This window comes from Lagopus leucura, unplaced genomic scaffold, assembly GCF_019238085.1.
Source record: "Lagopus leucura isolate 7727_CA_CO unplaced genomic scaffold, USGS_WTPT01 Super-Scaffold_100036, whole genome shotgun sequence".
In the NCBI taxonomy this organism is placed as follows: domain Eukaryota; kingdom Metazoa; phylum Chordata; class Aves; order Galliformes; family Phasianidae; genus Lagopus; species Lagopus leucura.
Window position 1 is genome coordinate 3,993,124 of NW_024962285.1, and position 21,960 is coordinate 4,015,083.

A 21,960-nucleotide genomic window follows, 5' to 3' on the forward strand; every position below is an offset into this window, starting at 1 on the left:
CTTCTGCTCAGGAGGCAGAGTTCTAACAACAGGTGTAGTAGGTAATAAATACACACAAGAGCAACTTATTCATAAGGTGACTAGTATTCAATCTGCTGCATTTTCAGTTGAGCCATGAACCAGATGCCAACCACATTCCTTAGAGGCTTGTTGCTAATTCCTTGGCAAGGCTACAATATAAGTAAGATTACTTCAAACAAGAGCTGTTTCTGCTCTATTCTTTAAATATCCCACAGTGCTGAAATTGGAATGAAAGGAGATAAGGAGCTCAGCAGCCATTTGCAATCCAATCACATGGATAAAACTGACCAGAGACAGGTTTTCCTGTACCTGTTTTATCAAACTGAAGTTAAATACATCCAGTTTATTAAAATTCTTCCTTTCATTCCCATAAGTAGATGTGCTGAACAATTTTGGCTGGGTGGCCACAGACAAAGGGTTGCTGTAAATTGCTCTATGTTCAGGTGAAAGCCAGTGATGAATGACTGGTTCCATACTGGGATCCATCCCATTTAACGCCTTTATTAATGACACAGATGGTGGAATTGAGTGCACCCTCAGCAAGGTGGCTGATTATACTAAGCTGAGTGGTGCAACAGAAGGAAGGGATGCCAACAAAAGTGACCAGGACAAGCTTGGGAGGCGGACCCATTGGGTCCACTAATGGGATGTTCAACAATTCAACAGGACTACTTCAGCTACCTTTAGAGATCTTTGGAAGACTCTAAAATATTTTTAAATGTTTTAACGATGTAGACATGGTGGTGCAGCAATGATTGAGAGGGAAATGCCCACTAAGTTATATAAGAAAGAGCATCTTTTGAATCCACCTTTAAGAAAAGTGGCACGGTTCAGCCAACAAAGGGCATGGCTTCAGGATGCCTGGGGGAGGCATCTTCTGTACTGCAGTGACAGCACTGTTTTCTTCCATCACTGCAGGTCTGTCACTTTGCTGTTGCTGAAGTTGCAAAAGGGACACCTCAAGTCACCTTAACCAGCCCCATGGGAGAAAAGGCAGTGCCCTGTAAGATAGGTGGAGGCTTAATTTCAACGGTGATTAGTACTTACACTGCTATCCTGCTGCCCTCACGTGTTAGTATTTGGTATCACTCAAGATACTGATAGGAATTCTGCAGGTCTCCTGTCAGAGCTCACACAGAATCAGATTTGAGTCTAACTATCAGTGTTTAAATCCCTTCTCCCCACCTCTGTCCAAGTCTTTGCTAAGAAAAACAGAAGTTGCTTCAGAGGAAAGCTAAACCTGTACACTTCAAAGCACTTAATCTTCAATGTCTCCGGAACCAAAATGACAGATTACTTTTCATGGTTCATCACAGACCTGCAGGAGTTGGAAAGGACCTCAAGAGGTCAGCAAATCCAGCCCCCAGTAACAGTGCAGCAATGTATATATGTGGAAGAATTATGATCTTAAACACTTAACTCTGAAGGAAGAAGCACCTTGAACAATAAACTTAACTCAGAGTCCAAAAGTCACTTTCACTAGCTAGATCCTAGTCAGTGAGATCTCAAGTCCTCCTTTAACCACTTCATACAGCATTAAAACCAATAAACTTCTAAGCACTATTGCGTTGTGTCCTGGTCTCTATCCTTTATTGTGAAAGCTGTATGCACTGTACAGGAAGTCAGCAATTCAGTCCTACAATTTCTTTCTTTCTTCTGGATATTGATTTTAACCCAGTAAATTTGTTCATGCAGCTGCTTCCAAAAAGAAATATGGAAGAATGGATGATTTACAATACGATAATACCTCCCTTTCAACAATATTAGGAATAAAGACTTTGAAGAAGACTGGCCTGTCGGATGATTTATTTTTTCATAGTTTGAACCAAAAGCTGTGTATTTCTTACCAAACAGTGCTGAAAACGATGACCACATTAACAGCTCTCAAGACGTTTCACAGAATGGCAGAGGTTAGAAGGAATCTCCTGAGGTCATCTTGCCCAAAGTCTCTGCTCAGGCAGAGCCTCCTACCTGCAGCAAGATGCCCAGCATCATGTTCATATGCCTTTTGGATGCCACCAAGGATGGAGCACCCAGAACCCCTCAGGGCAACCTGTGAACGTGCGCAGTCACCCTCGGTGAGAAAGTGTTTCTTGATCTTCAGCCAGAACCTCCTGTGTTTCAATGTGTGCCCATTGCTTCCAGTCCTGCTGTTGCACCGACAGCAGCCTGCGTCCATCTTCTGTGTGCTGTCCCTTTGAGTATTTGTGCACACAGGTTGCTCAGCTGGCCCTAAGCCTTCCCTAAGCTGAACAGACCCGGCCTTTCTTTCTCTCAGGGATTCCATAACTAGAGATATTACTACGTCAGGTGCAGCCTCAGCAGTGCTGCTGGCATCAGTAGGCTGTTGCAGGTACAATGTAATCTCTGTCCCCTCCTCCAGTCCTTTGATTTCTTTCAAAACTAATTGCACTGCACCCCACGCCAACAGAGCAGGAGCAAAGTGCACTGAAAATGTAAGTAATGAGAGATTGCTCTGAAAGAATTTCTCTCCTGTTAATTGTTTTGGCAGTTGCTCCACATACAGTTAGGAATAATTGTTAGTGCTATCACCTTGTTTATCTCCGAGTAAGAAGGTATTTGTTATCACTGTACATGGGTATGACTTCAGTGACCATATTACTATTACTGGGTGCTCACTGTCATAAACTTGCTGATGTACATCTTGGAATTGTGGTAAATTATTTTCTTGAGGACACAAAGCAGGAGAGGGAATTAAATCAGCAGTATCATGCTGAGCTACAGAAGGTCATTCGTGTTGGACGGTTTTCGTTGTCATCCTGCCTCATGTTAACTGTCCAAAGAAACAAGTGAGAATTAAAATACAACAGGATACGATTGGTGGGGTCCTGATCCAGTTAGGGACAGCGAGAAAATAAGGCTGAAGCTTTCTTCTGTATCTTAGTACCTAGGATAACATGAAACAGCACACTGAACTCTTTGAAAATAAGTTTAATTTTATCCATTAGAAATATTATCCCCATAGGTCCACCTTTCCACAAAGGCTTAGATTTTAAAGGAACAGAGTTCACATCTTCTTTTGAATTAATAAACAGCTAGATGATTAATTTCAGTATTAGATTCAGAATCTGGTCAGCTGAATAAGAAAGGAAGTCAATATCAGATAATCAGGAAGGAATAAAAATTAGATGTATGCCGTCGGTTAGTTTTTGGACCACTAAATATAACGCAGAACTGAACTTAGCAGTCAAAGGAAATGGACCAAATACATAAAACCAGCATATGATCTTCAATAGTTCCACAGATTCTGTCAGCATTTTAATGACCTTTGCACCATGTTCTAGGGTAAGTCAAGCCAACTACAATTTTCAGTCGCCATTCAAAACTAATGAAAAGTTGTCTTCTTTAATGGGCAAAAGTGACAAGTTTCCTGATGCACAGAATCATTCAGCATGGTCAACAAGCCTTTCAAAAGGCTTGTTTAAAAGAACAAATCAAATCCAAGATGCCGCTGTTCACTGTACGGTTCGCTCTTCTCACTTCATTGTTACTGATTAGTTTTGCCGTGCTCACCAGAAGCAGGCCTGCGCCCAGCATTTTTGATTAAGACGCCATTTTACGAATCATGTAGTTCAGAATGCCTCCATTGTGGAAGTAAGTGAGCTCCACGTCCGTGTCAAACCTCATGATGGCATGAAAGGTTTTCCCAGTATCCAGCTGTTGAGGTTAAAGAGAGTTGTTCAAGCAGCAGAACTTACCACACGACAGTAAAATACAGGCTATTATGATAGTTTTCTAATCTGAATAGCTCAGATGAACAGCAAGTGGACACCAGTGCTTTTTTTTTAAGACAAGGGGCCACACCAGACCACAGCCAACATCTTCAGAGCAAGTTGGCTTGAAACAATATGGAGACTCCTTGCACTGCACTTACTGTCTCTAACTGATTTAAGGTCGACACAAGCCTAGTATGTAAGCTGCATGTAAGCTGACCACCCAATTAAGTGGTTACAATAACTTCATGTTTTTCTGTGCAGTCATTCTCCTGGCTTAGGTACAACAGTAACTCTAATTGCATTAGCATTCACTGGAGCTCTGTACGGGAAGAAGAAAAGCAGAAAGACAGGAGCAGGAAGCGAATCAAACTACGTCAGTTTTGCTGAAAGCTGCTCTCATCAGTGACTTTACAATAAAGTGATGAATCACTGGGATCTATGCTCTCCCAGTTTCAGGACATTAATTGGGCATACGTAGACAACATTTGTAGGCTACTCCACAATACAGGACTGCTTTGTGCTGAATTAAGCTGTTTGGGAATGCTGCTTTTATCTCCCATCACTGCTTTCAGAATTACTGCTTCCTCACAATAACAGAATGCCAGGGATTGGAAGGGACATCAAAAGATCATCTAGTCCAATCCCCTGCCCTCAATTCTTTTGCCTTCCTGAAAAAAGAGATTACTGGAGAAGACACAGTTTGAAGAGACAGTTAATTCAAGAGAAACCGTGGCAGCCCTCAGGCATTTCATACCTTGATCTCGATATTCATCTGTGGTTTTAGACTTTCAGGAATTATAATCGTGTAACGTTCTCTTCCAGTGAGTCCTAAAGTCCTTGCATCCTCCCCAGGTAAATACTGCAGAGGAATCACTCCCATCCCCACAAGATTGCTCCGATGAATCCTCTCATAGCTTTCAGCAAGCACAGCCTTGACGCCCTGAGAAGTACACAATGGGTGTGCTTATCCAGATGGCTCAGGATAGACCTTCTGCTCTCACAGGAATAGGACTGGGATGTTTGAGGTGCCCACCCTTCACTTACTGACTGTTGCTGGTCAGTAGGTACTGCTAATCAGCGGATTGCCCACAATAACTTGATTATATGTCAACTTCTAAACATCTTAAGAAGAAAGACTGCCAAAAAACTGCACGCACTTTTCTGGGAATTCTGTGTAATTTTCCTGTGTGTTTTTTGTAGACTTCTTTGTGTCACACGTAGAGTACCAGTAGTTATTTTTGTAATTTTTGCTACTTCAGTGTTCTCCTCCTACCCTGCATATTCCAGGGTGCAGTGTCATTGATCTTTACATGTTCATGTGCAAATACAGTTTACACAAACTTCACCAATGCAATAGTAATTTTAAAAACTTAGGCAGACATAACCCTAAACACTAACCCTCTTAATTCGTTGCTTAAAAATGCACACAACTGTTGCATTCAAAAACTGCATACCAAGAAAACTTGAATCACCTTGGCTGCTGAATAATGTAGGACAGCATACAGAATAAGACAGATGTTCCACTGTACCTGGATTTACACCATGATCCAATAACAATACTGATAGGACTTCCTGAAACCTGCATGGTGAAGCAATGCTAAATTTAAAGTTCACTAATACTTCACTTATTACACTTTATATCTTCTCTGATAAGCGAGCTGAAGAAAGCAGCCTGAAGCAGACCCAAGGTTTATTGGGCTGTATGATGCAAGATTAAAGAAAATGGCCTTTCTGGTGTATGGAAAGCTAGCTGAAGTTCTGTCATGTCTTCCTGCCTGAATGGGCTCTATGAATACTTGAATATATCTGCAAACGTACTGTGGCTCTTGGACTCAGCTTGTACTTCAGAATAGCTTCTGATATCCAGAGTGAGAATAAGCTACCTAAGATAATGCTGTAAGCTACTCTTCCTGAAAAAATGAACAAACTTCTAAGTATTATCCTCCTCCTACATCACTTGAGTTACTTACCAAGAGGAACGGCCCTTTGGCCGCCCAGTCTCTTGAGCTTCCTGCACCATATTCCTTCCCAGCCAGCACAATCAAAGGATGGCCAGCCTGCTTGTATCTTTCTGCAGCATCGAACACATCCAGCTGCAATGAAAATACAAAACACTTTATATACTACTGTGGGTGAAAATACACTTCTATAGAAATAAGAAAACTGTGTTTTCACATTGAGAGCTGAAGCCCACACTTTATGCCACTTAACTGCACATTAAGTTACATGGTGCTTCGTGACTCCCAGCCTGAAGGCATTTCTACCACAGCCCACACTTTCCATTCTCACCACAAGTTTCTGCTCTCCATTGCTGAGCCTCAGAGCACCACCTTATGCAGGTATGTGTGACCTGCTGCCCTGAGTCAATGAAATCTTCAGTCTCCTCCTCAGCTTTACTTAAAAGGTGCTGAAATTAATGATGTAAGCTGTACGAAGCAAATCTAATGCTAATCCCACTTACTGCCAAGGAGCCTCATTTTAAAGCGGCGTGTATACTTACTGTTTCTCCTGAAGGGAAATGGACAGTCTGAGGTCCCTGTTTATCAATAAATTTGTTCACCAGACGAATGTTAGCAAATGTTCCTCTGGCCATAACAGCATCATTCCCTCTGCGAGAACCATAGGAATTGAACTCTCGAGGAGTCAAGCTATTAATGAAAAAGAAAAGCAGGGCTGTTGGTTTAAATGCAGTCATGAGCTAGTGTCCCTGAAGCAGCTATGGATCGCTCCTATCAGGGCAGCAGCACCCAGTTCTCTGGTGTTTCTACGGTTATTTAAAGAAGAAAAAAAGAACAGAAAAATAAAAAAATTAAAAAAAAGAAGAAAAAAGAACAGGCCTACTTAGCCTGGACATAGAAAGCAGCTGTACTGGTATTCTCATCCTGTGCCCTACAAAACATATCTAACAGTAATGCAGAGATACTGCTATCTCTGGGTCAGAAGAAGCAATACAATCCTTCCTTACGAATCATGAGGCAGCTTTTCTCAGCTTCACTCAATAGCTGGCTACTGAAATTTGTCATGGTTATTTGTATTACCACAGCATCTAGAGGTAGAGACACCACTGTGATAAATACCTATAGGGCAAAGAGAGAATCTTTGCTGGAAGTGAGACCTGAGGGAGAAAAACTATGTTTAAAAATATGGATGTGGGAATTAAAGGAGATTCTACCTCGATCAGTAAAGAAAAAAAAGTCACAACAATATGACATAAAATTGAACTGTTTATATTGGACTACACTCAGAAGGGAGCTATTTAGATTTCAAAGTGGGCCAAAGAAGCCAAAACAGTTAATCATCAGTGGACTGCACAGTTTTAACCAATTTTCTCTCCAAATTTATTAAATCTAGTGAAAATACTTAATTTCTAAGCTGTAAGTACTGTTCCTCAAAGCTCCACAGAATTTGTAAGCAAAGCTAAACCAGTGAATAAACAACTTATCACATTACATTGAAGAGTGAATAGGGAGACTCAGCAAGGCCTGGTTTTGTCTTACATTGAACCCACAGTACTGAACTGACAGCCTGTCCATAGCAAAGGAGCAGTTTACAACAGCTTCTAGGCTAAAGGCAAGAGCTGTGCCAGTCATTGCAGCTGCACTGAAACCCAAAACTCTGTAGTTCGTGATATCCTAGCTCTATGAAATTGCTGTACGTGCTATAAGTGAGTGCAGAACCAGTTTTTGACCCCAAGGACTGTGACCATTCCGAACCATCATATTCCATACAAACATCTTCAGTTCTCAAGCTGAATACATCTGCACACCCTACACAAGCTTTTAGAACCAGTGTCAAACGCTGAAACAACACAGGAATGCTTTCTCTTCTTCTTTTACGTATTCTCCGAGCATCATCCAAGGTACACAAGTGTCTGTGAACAGACAGCTGATGTGTGTCCATAACATGGCATAGTAACTGTGGCTCGTTTCCTCTTCCCAATCTGCAACAGGAACAAGAATGTACTACTTACCCTCTGCTGGTCAAATAACGGGCTGCAGGACTATTCCTTGCTATATTCCCAGCTGGAGATATGTGGTCCGTTGTCACAGAATCTCCAAAATTCAACAGGACATAAGCATCTTCTATAGTTTTGGGCGTCTGCAGAGCCAAAGTCTAAGCCACCACAAGTACAAAGAACATGATTTTAATATGATACACAATTCCCTTACCTTTCTCAAAAAGACAAAATATGTAGAAGAAATCTGCAAAATAGAGCCTCCCTTTACATGTAAGTTAGGATAAAGAAAAAAATGGTATGAAAGATACAGTCATTCTTAAACCAAGTATGACATCCTGGCTCTCTGTCAGCAAATTCGTGTATGTATAAAATAGATGAGGCAAAAAAGCTAGCTGAGGGCTTCAACAGCACATGCATGAACACAGAGGAAAATCCACGATTCCTGGACATCTGCATGCACTGAAATCTGCATTTTCCTTTAAACAGTGCTGAAACTGCATCTGAGTGCTGAACTAATTAGTGCAAAATGCAGGCAAGAATATATATGGGTTCCTTTCTTTTTCCTTCATTTGTTCTGTTACTACTTAAAACTATCCCAGCTTAACAAGAAAAGGGGTATGTTCAAAACTCTTGAAGCAGCAGAGAATCCTTGCAATTTTTAGACTGGCTTGTGCCTGTGTATTAAAATGAATACAATGAGTGTGATGATAACAGCTCAGAAATGAAGTCTCAGCAGGCTATCATGGATGCTTCTGGGCGCCCTGATGCGCCCCTGCTTCACCCTCCAGGTTAGTCATGGTTGCTGTAGCGTTTGGCCTGATTCGAAGGGGGAGTGCACACTTACCAGACCATCAAAGAAAGGCGGAGACTTGATGTATGTTGACTTTGGATTCCAAGTATACAGCTTGTCAGAGGGAGCATCTAAGGCATTCCAAGATTCATTTACTGTCTGAAAAACATGTAAACATTCCATCTCTAAGTTTTCAGAAGCAACAGATTTGATTTCTGCAAAAGCCTTGTATTTTTTCAGGCTTTTGGGAAGTTCTTGTGCCACTCTATTCTTTTTTGCTTTGTTTTAATGACTCTACCTATTAGAAGAACAGGTAAGGAAATGCAAGCTCACTCCCTTCATTGCAGACGAAGAGCTACTCGCCCATTTTTCTAGCATTTATCTATGTTATGAAGGCAGACAACATTTTATAACTCTCAAAGAAACTTTTCTACCACTTAAACCCCAAGAACATTTTGTTTCAGTAGCTGAGGAAGACTTACAGGAATACCTTACCAAGTACAAGTTTTTCTCTGCCATTAATGCTATCAAGTAATGCAGATGAATTTTATGTCATCTGAAGAAAAATATCTGTGAGGCTGGAACATCTCACTTTCTAATATCAGCCTAAAATAACTGTTTAAAGCCCATAATCTGCAATATTCAGGACACGACCAGCCATAAGAACTAATTACATAGCTAGGAGTCATTTGCAATAATAAATAAAACCTCACTTGAATATTGCCACAACCAGAGCAACAGAAACAGAAGGAAAAGGTTCTTTTCACTGTCTAAACCTATTCACTTAACATCTTCAGAATGGCACAGCACATAAATAAAACCACTTCCCAAAGGATTAACTTGCCTCTATTTTTTGGTAGACCTCCTTGAACATCCCAGGAATAACAAACTGACGCTCAACAGCCTGTATCTCATTTCGTGTTGGCCAGATGTCTTGCAGGAAAATCTTCTTCCCTGAAGCATTTATTCCTATATAAATTGATAATGTTATATACATGTTATATACATGTTCCATTAAGAAAAATGAAAGTGTGCCTTCCAGCTGTGCGTTCCTTCCAACCCAACAAAAACTCACGAGAAACACCCTTTTTCAACTACAAGGATCTGACAGATGATAGCCTCACGAACTTGTTGCCTGTACATATGCCTACTTTTGTGATCTCTATTGGTCTTTCAGAATATTTGTACAATAATTTAGGTTAGAAAGGACTACAAAGTTTGTCAGGTTGAATTGCCTACTCAAAGAAAGTCTATTAGATCGGGCTGCTCATGAAAAACCACCACCCATATGTAATCAAAATGTCTCCCATGGAATTAGAACATAAGGCAAACATGGTTTTCCCCTTCCTCCAACATATAGACCAATTTTTGCTCTCCTGCTTGACAACTGCATGCTTAGTATCCCAGACGTGCTCACACATTTGGAGTATCTCCGTGGGACAAACGTCTCTTAAGAGCTCAATTCCAACTAGTTCCATTTATGAGGTATGAGAAGAAGCACCCCATGTCTTACCCAAAGGCTCTTTCTCAAAGTCAATCCGGACAGTCCCTGCAATTGCGTAGGCTATGACCAGCAGTGGGGAGGCTAGGTAGTTAGCACGGGTGTTGGGATGCACACGCCCTTCAAAGTTCCTGTTGCCAGACAAAACACCCACTGCTACGAGGTCTCCCTGCAAGAGTTTGAGACAAGGAAGCTGGTGCAGCAGGTTTGCAGAGTTGCATCATGCTGCAACATCAGTAAGATGACAAGGAACTGTCTCCTTCCAAACGATCCCCAGGTACCTCCCAAAGAAAACTGCATTTACTTCGTACACACCTGACAAGGTTAAGCTCAATACTGCACAGAGAATAACTTACCTATATAGAATGCACATGGAAATCTGACTGATGCATACCTGTAAGATGGCTTCAACAACGGAGTCTGGCAGGGGTCCGCTATTGCCAATACAAGTCATACAGCCATAACCCACGACATCAAACCTAGACAGAGCGTGGAAATCATCAAGGAATTAATAAACTATTTTGGAGTTAGGTGTTTAACACCTTAGCAATTAACTCCTTAGCTTACTTTCAGAAGATGTACTGTTTTAACAAATCCGCTGCTGCTGAAAACAGCATTTTCCAGAATGACCACTTTTTATTACTGCAGTGACACTCCATGTATACAGAGCAAAGAGCTGGGAAACTGCTATCTAGCAAGATGAACAACAATATATTGCCATTTATGCTATTTTAAAGCAATTATTCTTGAAAAAGAATCCATTCTCCTGCATAGGAACATGAGTCTTCAAGAAGGCAGTAAGCCCTTTCCCTGCTTGGGACTAAGTCAGCCAGCACAACAGCAATGCACTAATTCACACAGGAGCATGTTGTAGAGCATCTGCCTATCTTCTAATCTGTGCAGACCAAGAGTTATTCCACTGCAACACTTGGCAGTGCTTACAGTTACACACTGGACAACAGTAAGAAAGGCTTACTTACCCCAGCTGAGAAAGGTAACTCATGACTCCACTCTCTCTCAGATAGTAAGTGACAACGCCACTTCCTGGGGACAGGCTAGTTTTGATGTAAGGCTTCACTGTCAAACCAGCTTCAACAGCTTTCTTGGCAAGCAATCCTGAAAAATGCAAAGGATAGTTGCAGTTTTTCCTGGACGTGGAATAGTTTGGTGGATCAACAGGTTAACAGCAGTGTCATTAAATAACTGGAGAGCCGAAAAGGACTACAGCACTGATTACAGAGTAACCGGCTAGAGTACAAACGCACTGTTGAACTGTAAACCCAGTCTGCAATTTCTGTTTCTCATGGGAAATTACACTCAACAAAATGCACTCACACAGCGGTGTCATGCAGACATTCAGAACTCCAATGGTTAAACAAACAATAGCCATAAGACAAACATCTCACCAAAAATGAAGGATTGTTACCTTCCCACCTCTGGCAGCTTAGTGCTGAAATAACAACCAACCTATTGGTGCACTCACACAAATTGCTTCCGAGTGCAGCAGCTGTCATCATCACAATTCATTATTAGAGTGCTATTTTACCAGTCCTTATTTGCAGTGTGCATGGAGATGATCTAGTGGAATAGATATGTTGCCAGAAACGTACTGATTCTGACCTTCTTCCACTTAAATGAGAGTTCATGTGTGCTGGCAATGCCCAACAAGTAATTTTTACCTTTTTTCAATTGTAAATGGTAATTTTTTTCCAAAACACACCTACTTGCATGAGAAAGTATACGTGAGCTCTGCTCTGACCCAGCAGGAGCTCCAGCAGAAAGATAATCATCACACTAATTTGCTTTTTGTCAGCTGTTCGGTACTATTAGACATGCCATGGAGAACTCCTCTTAGAGTACTCTGTGAGAAGGCCCAGACCATTATACTTGGAGGCCTAGCAGTAGATTATATATCAAAAAGTAGCCCCATTCTTGAAATGGCTGAGGCCACCTAGCTGTCAGAGACAGCTGTTGTAAACTGGAGTTCCTGCATACTCGGTAACCACGAACAAATGATCACACTAAGATCTGAGAGGCTGACAGCCCCTCTGAAAGCTTTGGCTTCTGCTTTCCTGCAAATATCAGCTCTGAAACACAAAATCAAGCTCTAAACCACGCAAGGAAATGACAGAACTTCAGTTACTCAGAGAAATCTCAATCCAACTCTCACAAAATCAGACTAGGCTGTCAAGGCTACTACAGTATATGCACACTGCCCACACAAACATACAGCCTCCCCATACCATTTAGAGCACAGAACATCCTTTTGTAGATTGAAAGAACTGCCCGTATTTTGCATTTCTTTTAGCACTGTATGTTTTATTTAATTTAAAACTCAACTTTGAATAAGAAATTATCACCCTTCCTGCGGATATCTCTGAGGGTTCTCAACAAGGTAGTGTATAAACAGTTAACAGAGAATGAGAGAATTATTCTTTCCCTGCTTGACAAGGCCAAAGAGCAAGGCAGCAAAGGTTACAGCTGCTACTGAATCTGAGTCAGTGTGCTGAGATCCTTGGCACTGCATTTTTCAGGCTGCTGTGTATTACGCTGCAGTGAATGCATTCAGAGCACTAACTTGATAGCATCTGCAGAGACTTCTGTGCATCAAACTCAAATTTAAGCATCAAATTTAAGCTAGTAAGCTAATTAGGCCGAAAGACCAGAATCTCCATGCCACAGCAAAGAGAAGTAAAATGCATACCATTAGCCTGGAAGCCAAAGGTTTGGGGAAACTATGCTGCACTGGTGGAACAACTGAAGGATACACCCAGCTAGAACTAAAGGAAAAAAACTGAGCAAAGATGGTCTGCCTGCAGGAAAATCACTTCTCAATCCTCAGAAGAACAACAATTGTGATCATTATCAGGATGGACCTGATCCAGTTGTCCCGTTAAGGGCAAGTGAACTGGGAAACACTAACCTTGTTCCTCTCAAAGGTGCAGGACACAGAGACGGCCTGTGATGCTGCTGGAGCATTGAAGGTGGGAGAAAACAGATCACAAATTTTTACAGATGAAGAGGAAAACAAATGTTTACCTCATGTTTCTTCTGAGGAGAGCTCTGGCAAATGAAGTATCTTCTCAGCCATCAGCTTTTCACAGAATCTCTGGCTACTGGTTGAAAGTGAGGAATTTAAGACCACTGGATAGCCTTACTTATTTACTATGCTGCAATCCTTGAATAAATGTCTAAGGTAGAAGTACTGGGTAGGAAAGGACCTTTGAGAGTCTTTCAGACTGAAACCAAGAAAAGCTCGATTCATTGATTTAATCTGCACAGATTCCCCAAAATAAAACGTGACTGCAAAAGGCATCCCTCACTTCCTGAATTTGCAGCAGAGGAAGAAGCACTTGCTGCTCATAGAAAGGTACATCAGTTGCTCCTAAATGAACCAACTCCCACAGCATTCTGGTGGGAGGGATGGCAGGTCCAATAACTTAAGTCTTGGCAACACAGGAGATGAGGACAACAGAAAACATTCTGGTCTTTATTTCTTTCTGTCTGTTTTCAGGTATTTTAAGGTAGCTAGCATTGCTGAGTAGTAGAAACACGGATAAAATATATTTGGGTCGTATCAAATATATCAAAGATAGAAAAATCAGGATATGTTTAGTCTGTTTATTCACATATATCTGCAACTTATCTTGTTTTAGTCAGCTTAAGGTGTAGCATTAAACTGACCAACAGACATTCTAATACCAATACCTGTCTTTAGAAATTTGTTTTAGTTCCTGTATCTTGCTGTCTGTCAACCTCAAAATGATAGCAGCTATTCTACTTTGCATTTTTTAGTTACTCTTCAACTATAAGCCATGCTTCAAGAGAGATTATCCACAACTACTTGAACACTGCAAGCCAAGAGTTGCCCAGAAGAGAGATGCCCTGGCTGAGTCTGCCTTGCAGAGAGATCTGAACACAAACCACCTGAGGAGCAGCGCAGGTACCCACCCCACACGGGGAGCAGAGCAGAGCACAAAAGGAGCCTGCTGGTGGCAGAAAAGGAAGAAGGCACACGGACAATGTGGTACCCATTGGTCCCCCACCACTCAAGTGCTCCAAGAAAGCCACCACCTGAGCCCCATACAGCACCGCTCCAACCCTGCCAGACCCTGCTGCTGCAGCAGGGAGGGAAAAGTACCAGCCCCCTCCCTGCTGCCACCAAGCAGCAGCCAGACCTTGGCTGCTATTCCTGCTCCTCCACCTCACAGTGCTCTATCTTTCACGGCACACCGTTTTACAACTGGCCCATCACCGTTGGAGCTTCTCCAGCTCCCACAAGCACCACAGCTGCAGGCTCCCTGGGCCACCCTGTCTTTCCTTAATCAATCCTTTTGCAATGCGGGCAGCTGCCATTCTTATGCCACCTGCCTGGCAGCCCTGGGCAACCCAGCACTGCTCAACTTGCACCTGCAGCTCCAACAGGGCAGACACAGGTAATGAGCCTGCACCTCAGTGAAAACAGTGGGGACAGCCACGCTGTTACAAGTTCCTAAGTTACTAATTCATAGTTCTGGAAATTAGATGTGTGAGTAATACACCTTCTCAGTCATCATGTCCTTTTAATTTATTTATTTAATGGTTCTGAAAGTGAAATAATGAAAGGGCTTCACCTGCCATGTCCTTTTAGTCATGCTTTCATTAATTTATTTGATGGTGAAATCTCAGGCTGAATTTGTGTTTTGCCTCTCAAGAGAAGTAGAAGCAATGATTCTAACATCAACTGAATGGCTTTCTGTAAGAGTCAATTTCTAGATTCTTAGCAGTAGAGACATGTAAATAAATAACAACAATAACCAAATACTATTGATTTCAAGAGATAGCTTCCCTTATGAACTCTTTTAAGTGATACTTTCTGATTTACACTGCTATCAACCATGAGTTATACTATGGCACTGCTGATCCCTACTGGTGGGAATCCTTCCCATACATTCAATCATTTCAATACTTCTCTTCAATACATCTGAAGATCACCTTAGAGAAACAGTACATTGCTGAAACACGAGCTGTATCTTACTGACAGACAAATGTATAAGGCAACTTGTTTGGTACAACTACCTTAGCTCAAATTTTATCTATTCATATTCACACCAACTGTATTATATGACAGTATTTCAATGGTGACAAGCAAGAGAGTGGGAGAAAAAAGTTCACCTAGGACCATTTCTTGGATACAGTTCAAGTGAAAATGACAAGGCTCTGGGGGACAGAAATTCCAGAGAGGACATTTTTCCTCATTTATGTGTCCTTACCTACCCTCAGACAATTGTTCATACAGCTAAGCATATGCTTCATACTCCGCTGACAAATAAGAGCACCTCCAGATTTAAACCAACAGACCCTTCTTCACAGACCCTTTCCCTGCAGTGCTGACTTTCAGTAGTCCCTCCTCAGCTTCTATCACAGATCTACAGAGCTGTTTTTGTGCATCTAATCAAGTGTCAGAGGTGCTGGTTAATTCAGCTCCAGTTTGACCTGGAGAGAAAACAGTGCAGGAAAAACTTCAACCCACATTTCCAGCTACTATGTCCAGAATTTCTTCTGCTACTCCCTAAGGACTACTCTCAATTCTAGTATGCCAAATGATGAAAACAGAGTTAGGGTTGTCTTTGTCTTCACAACACACAGCCAGAGCCATAGAAAGACTACTGCACATAAAACCAAGCAGATATACTTACCTGCTCCCAACATGACTGAGGGGTTACTGGTATTAGTACAGCTTGTAATGGCAGCAATCACTACTGAACCATGAGACAGCTCGAAGTCACAGCCCTCAAAGTTAAATTTGACTATGCTGTTGTGTCGATCTGGGGCAATCTGGAATCCCTTGAATCCTTGCTGTAAGAGGAAAAAGAAAGAATCAAAAAGGATGCCTCCAATGTTAATAATTTGACTGGAAATCAGCCGCAAACTTCCTGAATGAGAAGTGTGTGCAGTCACACCAGTGCTTGCACTGTGCTGGAGGTTTGCATCTTTGGTCAAAGTGGTGGACAAAAATAATTTCCATTGCTCTATATTCCACTCTCTTTTTACTGGTAAAACAGCCTTCAAAGCAAAAGTGTTTGGGTTTTCTTCCTGCATGAATGTATTCCCCTTTAGTATGCTCAGGTGCTTCTGACCTACTTGCTCTGGATTCCTGATCACATACTGGAAAGCAAAGATTCCCCAAGATAGTCTTGCTACACAGCCTAGTCTGAGATTTTAGGCATAATATGAACAACTTTTAAGCTGCAAAAATCAAAAAACACAAACATATGTTGCAAAATGATTTGAGACAGTTGATAAAAAGCAAGAAGACACTGTTTGCAGCATAAAGCAGTAATTTTAGAGATTTAGAATGATAAGGTCCTTTAGTGCAATTAGAAACGTAACAAATCACTGCAGTTAAAACTTCTTGATTTAAATCGCTGAAGTGCTGCACTGCTATTTAGCAGGTAGAGTTATTCTATGAGGTTATCAGGGAGGGGTACCATATCAAGTAAAGATTCAAACTGATTTTGTAAGTGTACAAGTTTGGGCCTAATATTTTGAACTAAAATCTTGCTTTTCTTTCAATTACAATTTTTCACTGGATGATGTAGAGAGAAGTCACAATATTCTCTAAATGTCTTTTATTCTGTCACTAACATCAATGTGAAAGAGTCATAGACAGAATTAGCTTTGAAGTGCTGAACTTGAGTAGAGAATGCAAAAATACCTTGCAGATCTCAAGACTTAACACACTTTGAAAGCCCTGATGTGGAGCTGGCCAGCCATCACACAGGTCAGTGCAGCAGCTACTTTGTCCAAACTACAACAGTACCCAACATAGCTTTTTTTTAGAGATCCCAATCACACAACAAACCTGCATTAGGCCTAAGACTGGTCTAAAATCAGAAGGAACCGTACTTCAGTAAGACAGCCAACAGTTCCAGGTGAAAGAACGTTCAAAAGGAACACTGACATCATTTTCTATCCTGCCTTCAAACACCAATCAAGCACTTTCATTCACTTCTCAACAGGAAAGCAAGGAACAAACTAGTCAATCCCAGAATGTAGTTCCTAAACTATTTTAGAAGCATACGGTAGTTTGTAGACACATATGTTCCCAGTCACCTTTGCTCCCAGACAAGTCTCAAAGTCCTTCTTCATATCTGACACAGCAACTTTGTCCTGGGGTCTTTTTGGTCCGCTGCAGCAAGGCACAACAGTATGAAGATCCAACTCAACAACCTATTCAGTAAGAACAGCAGAGAGGGATTCAGCACTTATGACAAGCTGAAGCCACTTAAGTCACACGTGAGCTCTGCTTCATTGCTGAATTAATGCTAAGCCTGCACATGGTTATGTTTGTGAGAATCATCAGAGACATATGAGAAGGGACAGATCAGAAGAGTAGGAACAGTTCTACACTAAGACCCTGCTCACTCCCAGGTGTGGCTCCCAGAAGTAGCCCAATCATTGAAAGCTCAGTGTGTGATGGAATCATCTGAACAATGTAGATGGTGTAGAGAATTACGTCCTTTCACATACTAGTAACAGGATCCTTTTCAGAAAACAATGCTGAGGAGGAATTCTGATACTGGCATCAACCAGAACAGGCTACTTATGTGCACCCTAGGGAAAATATTCAGAGAACTATTAGGAAAACAAAAACACTATCATAGTTTCTTATTCCCCACCCACGTTTCAACTTTGTTTTTATAGTGTTTCTTTCTATTTTTTTTTTTTTTTTTAATAAGCATGCAAAACTGAACATAAGTTAAAAAATTGAACTAATCTTGAGTTGCCTAGATGTAGACTATGATCTTGATTTTGTTGCACAGAAAAGAGCTTGTTCGGTATCCAGTTAGCAAACAAAGCTTTGGAGTCTCCTTATCATGCAGCAAAGTAAGTTGCTGAACATGCAAGGGAAAAACATGAGACAAGGCCTACAGAGAACACATCTGCATTATCTTCAAGAGCTCTGTTCATTTCTGGACCAGAGTTCTCAAAAATACATGGAACCAGTCATGCTATCTGCAGCAGCTAAAGTTCAGCTGACAGTTAGTCTATACTGATGACCAAATTTTCACATCTGGAGACTCAGCTAGCTGGCTCAATTCAGAACTCAGTGGAATAAGACAGCTGTACAGATAAAGTCAATGGAACAGAAGGAGGAGTACTTTGATTAGTTTTAGTTACTTTAAAAAAGAGACAACAGTCACATTAAAATAGGGCAGGTCATAAAAAAAAGGAGCCAAAACACAGTAATTTCTAACCTGTGTGAAGTCTGGATCCTGAGAGGAGTTCTTGAAATCTCTCAGCATTCCCACAGCCTCAAGATACTTTTTGGTGCACAGAACTTTCTCTTTATCACGGCCTGTGGCGAAAACCAGATACAGGACAAAAAACAAAAACACAAGTGGACCTGAGGAACAACTACTTGACAGAAAGTACAGGCTATTTCACACTGTTGTGAACACTATTCCACACTGCACTGTGCACAAAAGGACTCTTCCAACACATGTACTAGGGACTCCCTAGAAAGAGATTAATTGAGCAGACAGTGGCTTCTGCAGAACAAAAGCAGCTTAGGTTCCTGCTTCTGTAATCTGGACAGCCCTTGTTCAAGGAGGGCTAAGCAGACAGTTACAAGACAACCTAAAATTCTGCTCTTCCTAAATACGGCTTCTAACACTAAAAGCAAGAAACAAGCTGAATAAGCAAATACATGATAAAAATACATGATAAAAGCTTCGAGCTAACAAGGCTTCACCATATACACTTTGGGCTTCTATTCACTTCGGCCTTTGATCCATGTCTCTTCCTGTAACTAACCTGTTTGCACCAGGTATCCAATGCTGATATCATCCACTGGGAAATAGGCAGCTGTTGCCCCATACTCTGGACACATATTGGCAATGGTGGCTCGGTCAGCAATTGACAGCTGGGCTACACCAGGACCAAAAAACTCCACAAATTTACCCACAACTCCAACTTGGCGAAGGTGCTGTTATAAAAATACAGTGACTACATCATCAATAGGTATCAGGAGACTTGAGTAAAAATTCTACACACATTTTAAAGCAGGAAACTATATATAGTAAACTACATTAGGAAAAAAAAGGCAGAGAGCTGCAAATTCCCAAGAAGATAAAAGGCACAGGCATGTGGTGTTCCTTCTGAAATACTCTGCCTCTCACTTAAATTAGTGTCTATCTTCGAATAACTGCATTTATCCTAACTTCTCTCTCTAAGGAGAAAACAGTGCGCACTCTTTTGCCAGTGAACTCTTGCAGGCTAGGGAACAAGAATAGCCATCCCCACAAGAATCAAACTGCAAATGTTTGAAAACACAACATTTGGATGGACTTAAAAAAAAAAATTAACTTTCCCCAGCTGGAGGTTCTCTCTAGAGCCAGCAACCCATGATGAACGAATCTACCAGACTGCTGAGCTTCAACTCAACATTACGGCTGACTCAGTTGATACTCTCAATTCAGTCACAAGCTGCAGAGTGAATAAACATATTATGAGCATGTGAGCAAAATGCCCATAAATCAAAGACCTCAGACTGTAGAACTTACTGTTTTCAGCTTCTACATTGCCTCATTCTAAGCGTGGCCTTCAAAAGAGAGCCATTCTGTTTATTTTGAGATGATGAAGAATTGAGAACTTTGTACAGTGCTGCTCCAAAATGGGCCTACATGTGAGGAATTAAACAGGCCTTTAGGCACCAGCACTCTGCTCTATTTTATCTACATTTTGGGAAACAGATTTGCATAACAAATTTGGGTAGTTGATTCCAATCCACAGAGCAGTAAGTCTGAAGCATCAAAACAACTACATGGAAGCATACACAGGGATCCTGAGTACACAGCACATTTTCAGCAGTAATGACCAAAAAAAAAAGGCATGTTCATTACCTTGGTAATGGTGAGCACTATGTCAGTGGATGTTACCAGGGGCTGAGGGTTTCCTAGCAGCTTATAGCCAACCACTTCTGGAAGCACCATGCTGATCGGCTGGCCCAACATCACTGCTTCTGCTTCAATGCCACCAACACCTGGAAGCAACAGAACTAAACCATCAGACTATCCGAAAGACACACAAGAGTCAAATAAACCTACGAGGTAAGTATTTTACGTTGACTTAAGTTGAGAGAAGGCACACAGTAAAACACGGCTGAGACCTCTGTGAACAGATGTTTGTCTTCGGTTTTCGCAAGGCTGTTTTTTTGTGCAAGGTTAAGCTTTAGTTCCATATTTCTAGCCTTGATCCTCAGCCATCAGATGGGATATTAGATAAATCTAAGTAACTCACTCAGAAGAGACTTGGATTTCACAGTGAGCAAACAAAAGTTTCATTTAAAGACTTAAACATGGCATGAATAAGCAAAGAACAAAACCCCTCACAGGGCACAGAACATTGGTGTGCTGTTTGTGAAACATACAGTAACTACTGGTTATCAATCAAAAGCAGACAAGTCGTTTTACAGGAAGGAAAGTTTACTCTACTCAAAGATGTAGGTTGTTCCCTGCCCACGGAATTGGGTAGGAGCTAGTTGATCCTTAAGATCCATTCCTAACCCAAACTATTGTATGATTCCATAATTTTGAAGCATACAGACCATTCTGCCAACAGACCATTCACTATGAGCTACTCACATACCCCAGCCAAGCACTCCCAAGCCATCTACCATGGTGGTGTGTGAGTCAGTGCCCACCACGCTGTCGGGATAGTAGTAGCCATCCTGATCCATCACCACTCTTGCTAAGTATTCCAGGTTCACTTGGTGGATGATCCCGGAGCCTGGTGGAATAATCCTCATGTTTTTAAAAGCCTGAGAGCCCCACTGAAAAAAAACGTAGAGTCAAAAGTTTTTAACACATGTGAGCACTGGAAGAATTTACGTCTGTTCCATCTTTGGTCATGCAAATAAGATTAACTACTTCAGTACCTTTAAGAACTCAAACCTTTCTTTGTTCCTTTCAAATTCCAAATCCTGATTCTTTTGCAAGCTGTCTGATCTGCAAGTGAAAATAATCATCTGTCACAATCAAAAGGATCCACCTGATACGTGTGGTTAAATACGCCAAAATGGTGAAAGAAGAGTTATTAGTTAATTTTAATGCTGATCAATTTCAGCTTTTAATGTCATCACAGCAGCAAAACAAAGGTAATCAATACTGCTCGTAAGGTAAGCAATATTGCTTACTTAAGAAGTTTAGTTTAAATCTGAGCACTGGTCTGCATATCATACACATGGTTGGCTTGAATCTTGTATTTTGGGAAAAGGTAGACTACATCTGCATCAGAGCAATGTGAAGTTTTCAAAGCCTTGATAAATACGAGGAAACCAGAAAAGCAGAAAGGCGAACTGGAACACAACTACCTTGCAGTTTAAATTAAGCAGTAGCTACCCCCGTGCTTTAAGACAGAAAGGGCTAACAAACTTTCCACTTATACCAGCTCCCTAACCTAGGGCCGAAGGGTTTGAAAGAACTAAAGCCCAGAACTGGACAATATTCTCTGCACACCTACAAGGTCCTAGTAGAATCAGAACAACGCTGGGACAAAAAGTAACTACCAGCCAAAAATTATCAAAGTAAAGTCCTGAATAGGACTGATAAAATGAAAGTTATTAAAGTAGACAGGAAAAGTGATCAAAACAGTGGGAAAGTGGGGGGAAAAAAAAAATTGTACTATTTTCCAAATATCTCATAAAACTGATGCAGATGTCATTTACAAGTTTTAAAATGTTAGGCTTCCAGTTTATTTAACCGCTGCTAAAACACCCACTAACTCACTGGTAAGTCTCATTTTTAATTTTGTGACTGTTTCTAAATTGTTCAGTGTTAAGATTCACAATAACCTCTACAAAAATTTAAAGGCAGCTTATTTTTGACAGGAGTGTATGTCAAAACATTTGGCCTTTTTTCTCCCATCAGTTATGAAACTGAAGCAGTGAGCTTGTGCCTCTATAAGCCTT

The 21,960-nt window shown here is 41.2% G+C and overlaps 1 protein-coding gene across 2 annotated transcripts in view; it reads right to left on the minus strand.

Annotated features, from left to right (window-relative positions):
* Positions 1–2,958: 2,958 nt before the first annotated feature.
* ACO1 (aconitase 1) overlaps positions 2,959–21,960 on the minus strand; it is a 40,687-nt gene continuing 21,685 nt past the window's right edge. For both annotated transcript variants that reach the window (XM_042882824.1, XM_042882825.1), the window contains exons 5-21: positions 20,929–20,998; positions 20,640–20,823; positions 19,895–20,034; positions 18,807–18,978; positions 18,248–18,348; positions 17,103–17,219; positions 15,686–15,845; positions 10,988–11,123; positions 10,402–10,486; positions 10,020–10,176; positions 9,351–9,475; positions 8,561–8,665; positions 7,729–7,871; positions 6,259–6,406; positions 5,729–5,851; positions 4,513–4,698; positions 2,959–3,699 (exon numbers count right to left, since the gene is read on the minus strand). In XM_042882824.1, the coding sequence (XP_042738758.1) occupies positions 3,586–3,699; positions 4,513–4,698; positions 5,729–5,851; positions 6,259–6,406; positions 7,729–7,871; positions 8,561–8,665; positions 9,351–9,475; positions 10,020–10,176; positions 10,402–10,486; positions 10,988–11,123; positions 15,686–15,845; positions 17,103–17,219; positions 18,248–18,348; positions 18,807–18,978; positions 19,895–20,034; positions 20,640–20,823; positions 20,929–20,998 (2,266 nt within the window). In that variant the 3' untranslated portion in view covers positions 2,959–3,585. The remainder of the gene's footprint in view (positions 3,700–4,512; positions 4,699–5,728; positions 5,852–6,258; positions 6,407–7,728; positions 7,872–8,560; positions 8,666–9,350; positions 9,476–10,019; positions 10,177–10,401; positions 10,487–10,987; positions 11,124–15,685; positions 15,846–17,102; positions 17,220–18,247; positions 18,349–18,806; positions 18,979–19,894; positions 20,035–20,639; positions 20,824–20,928; positions 20,999–21,960) is intronic.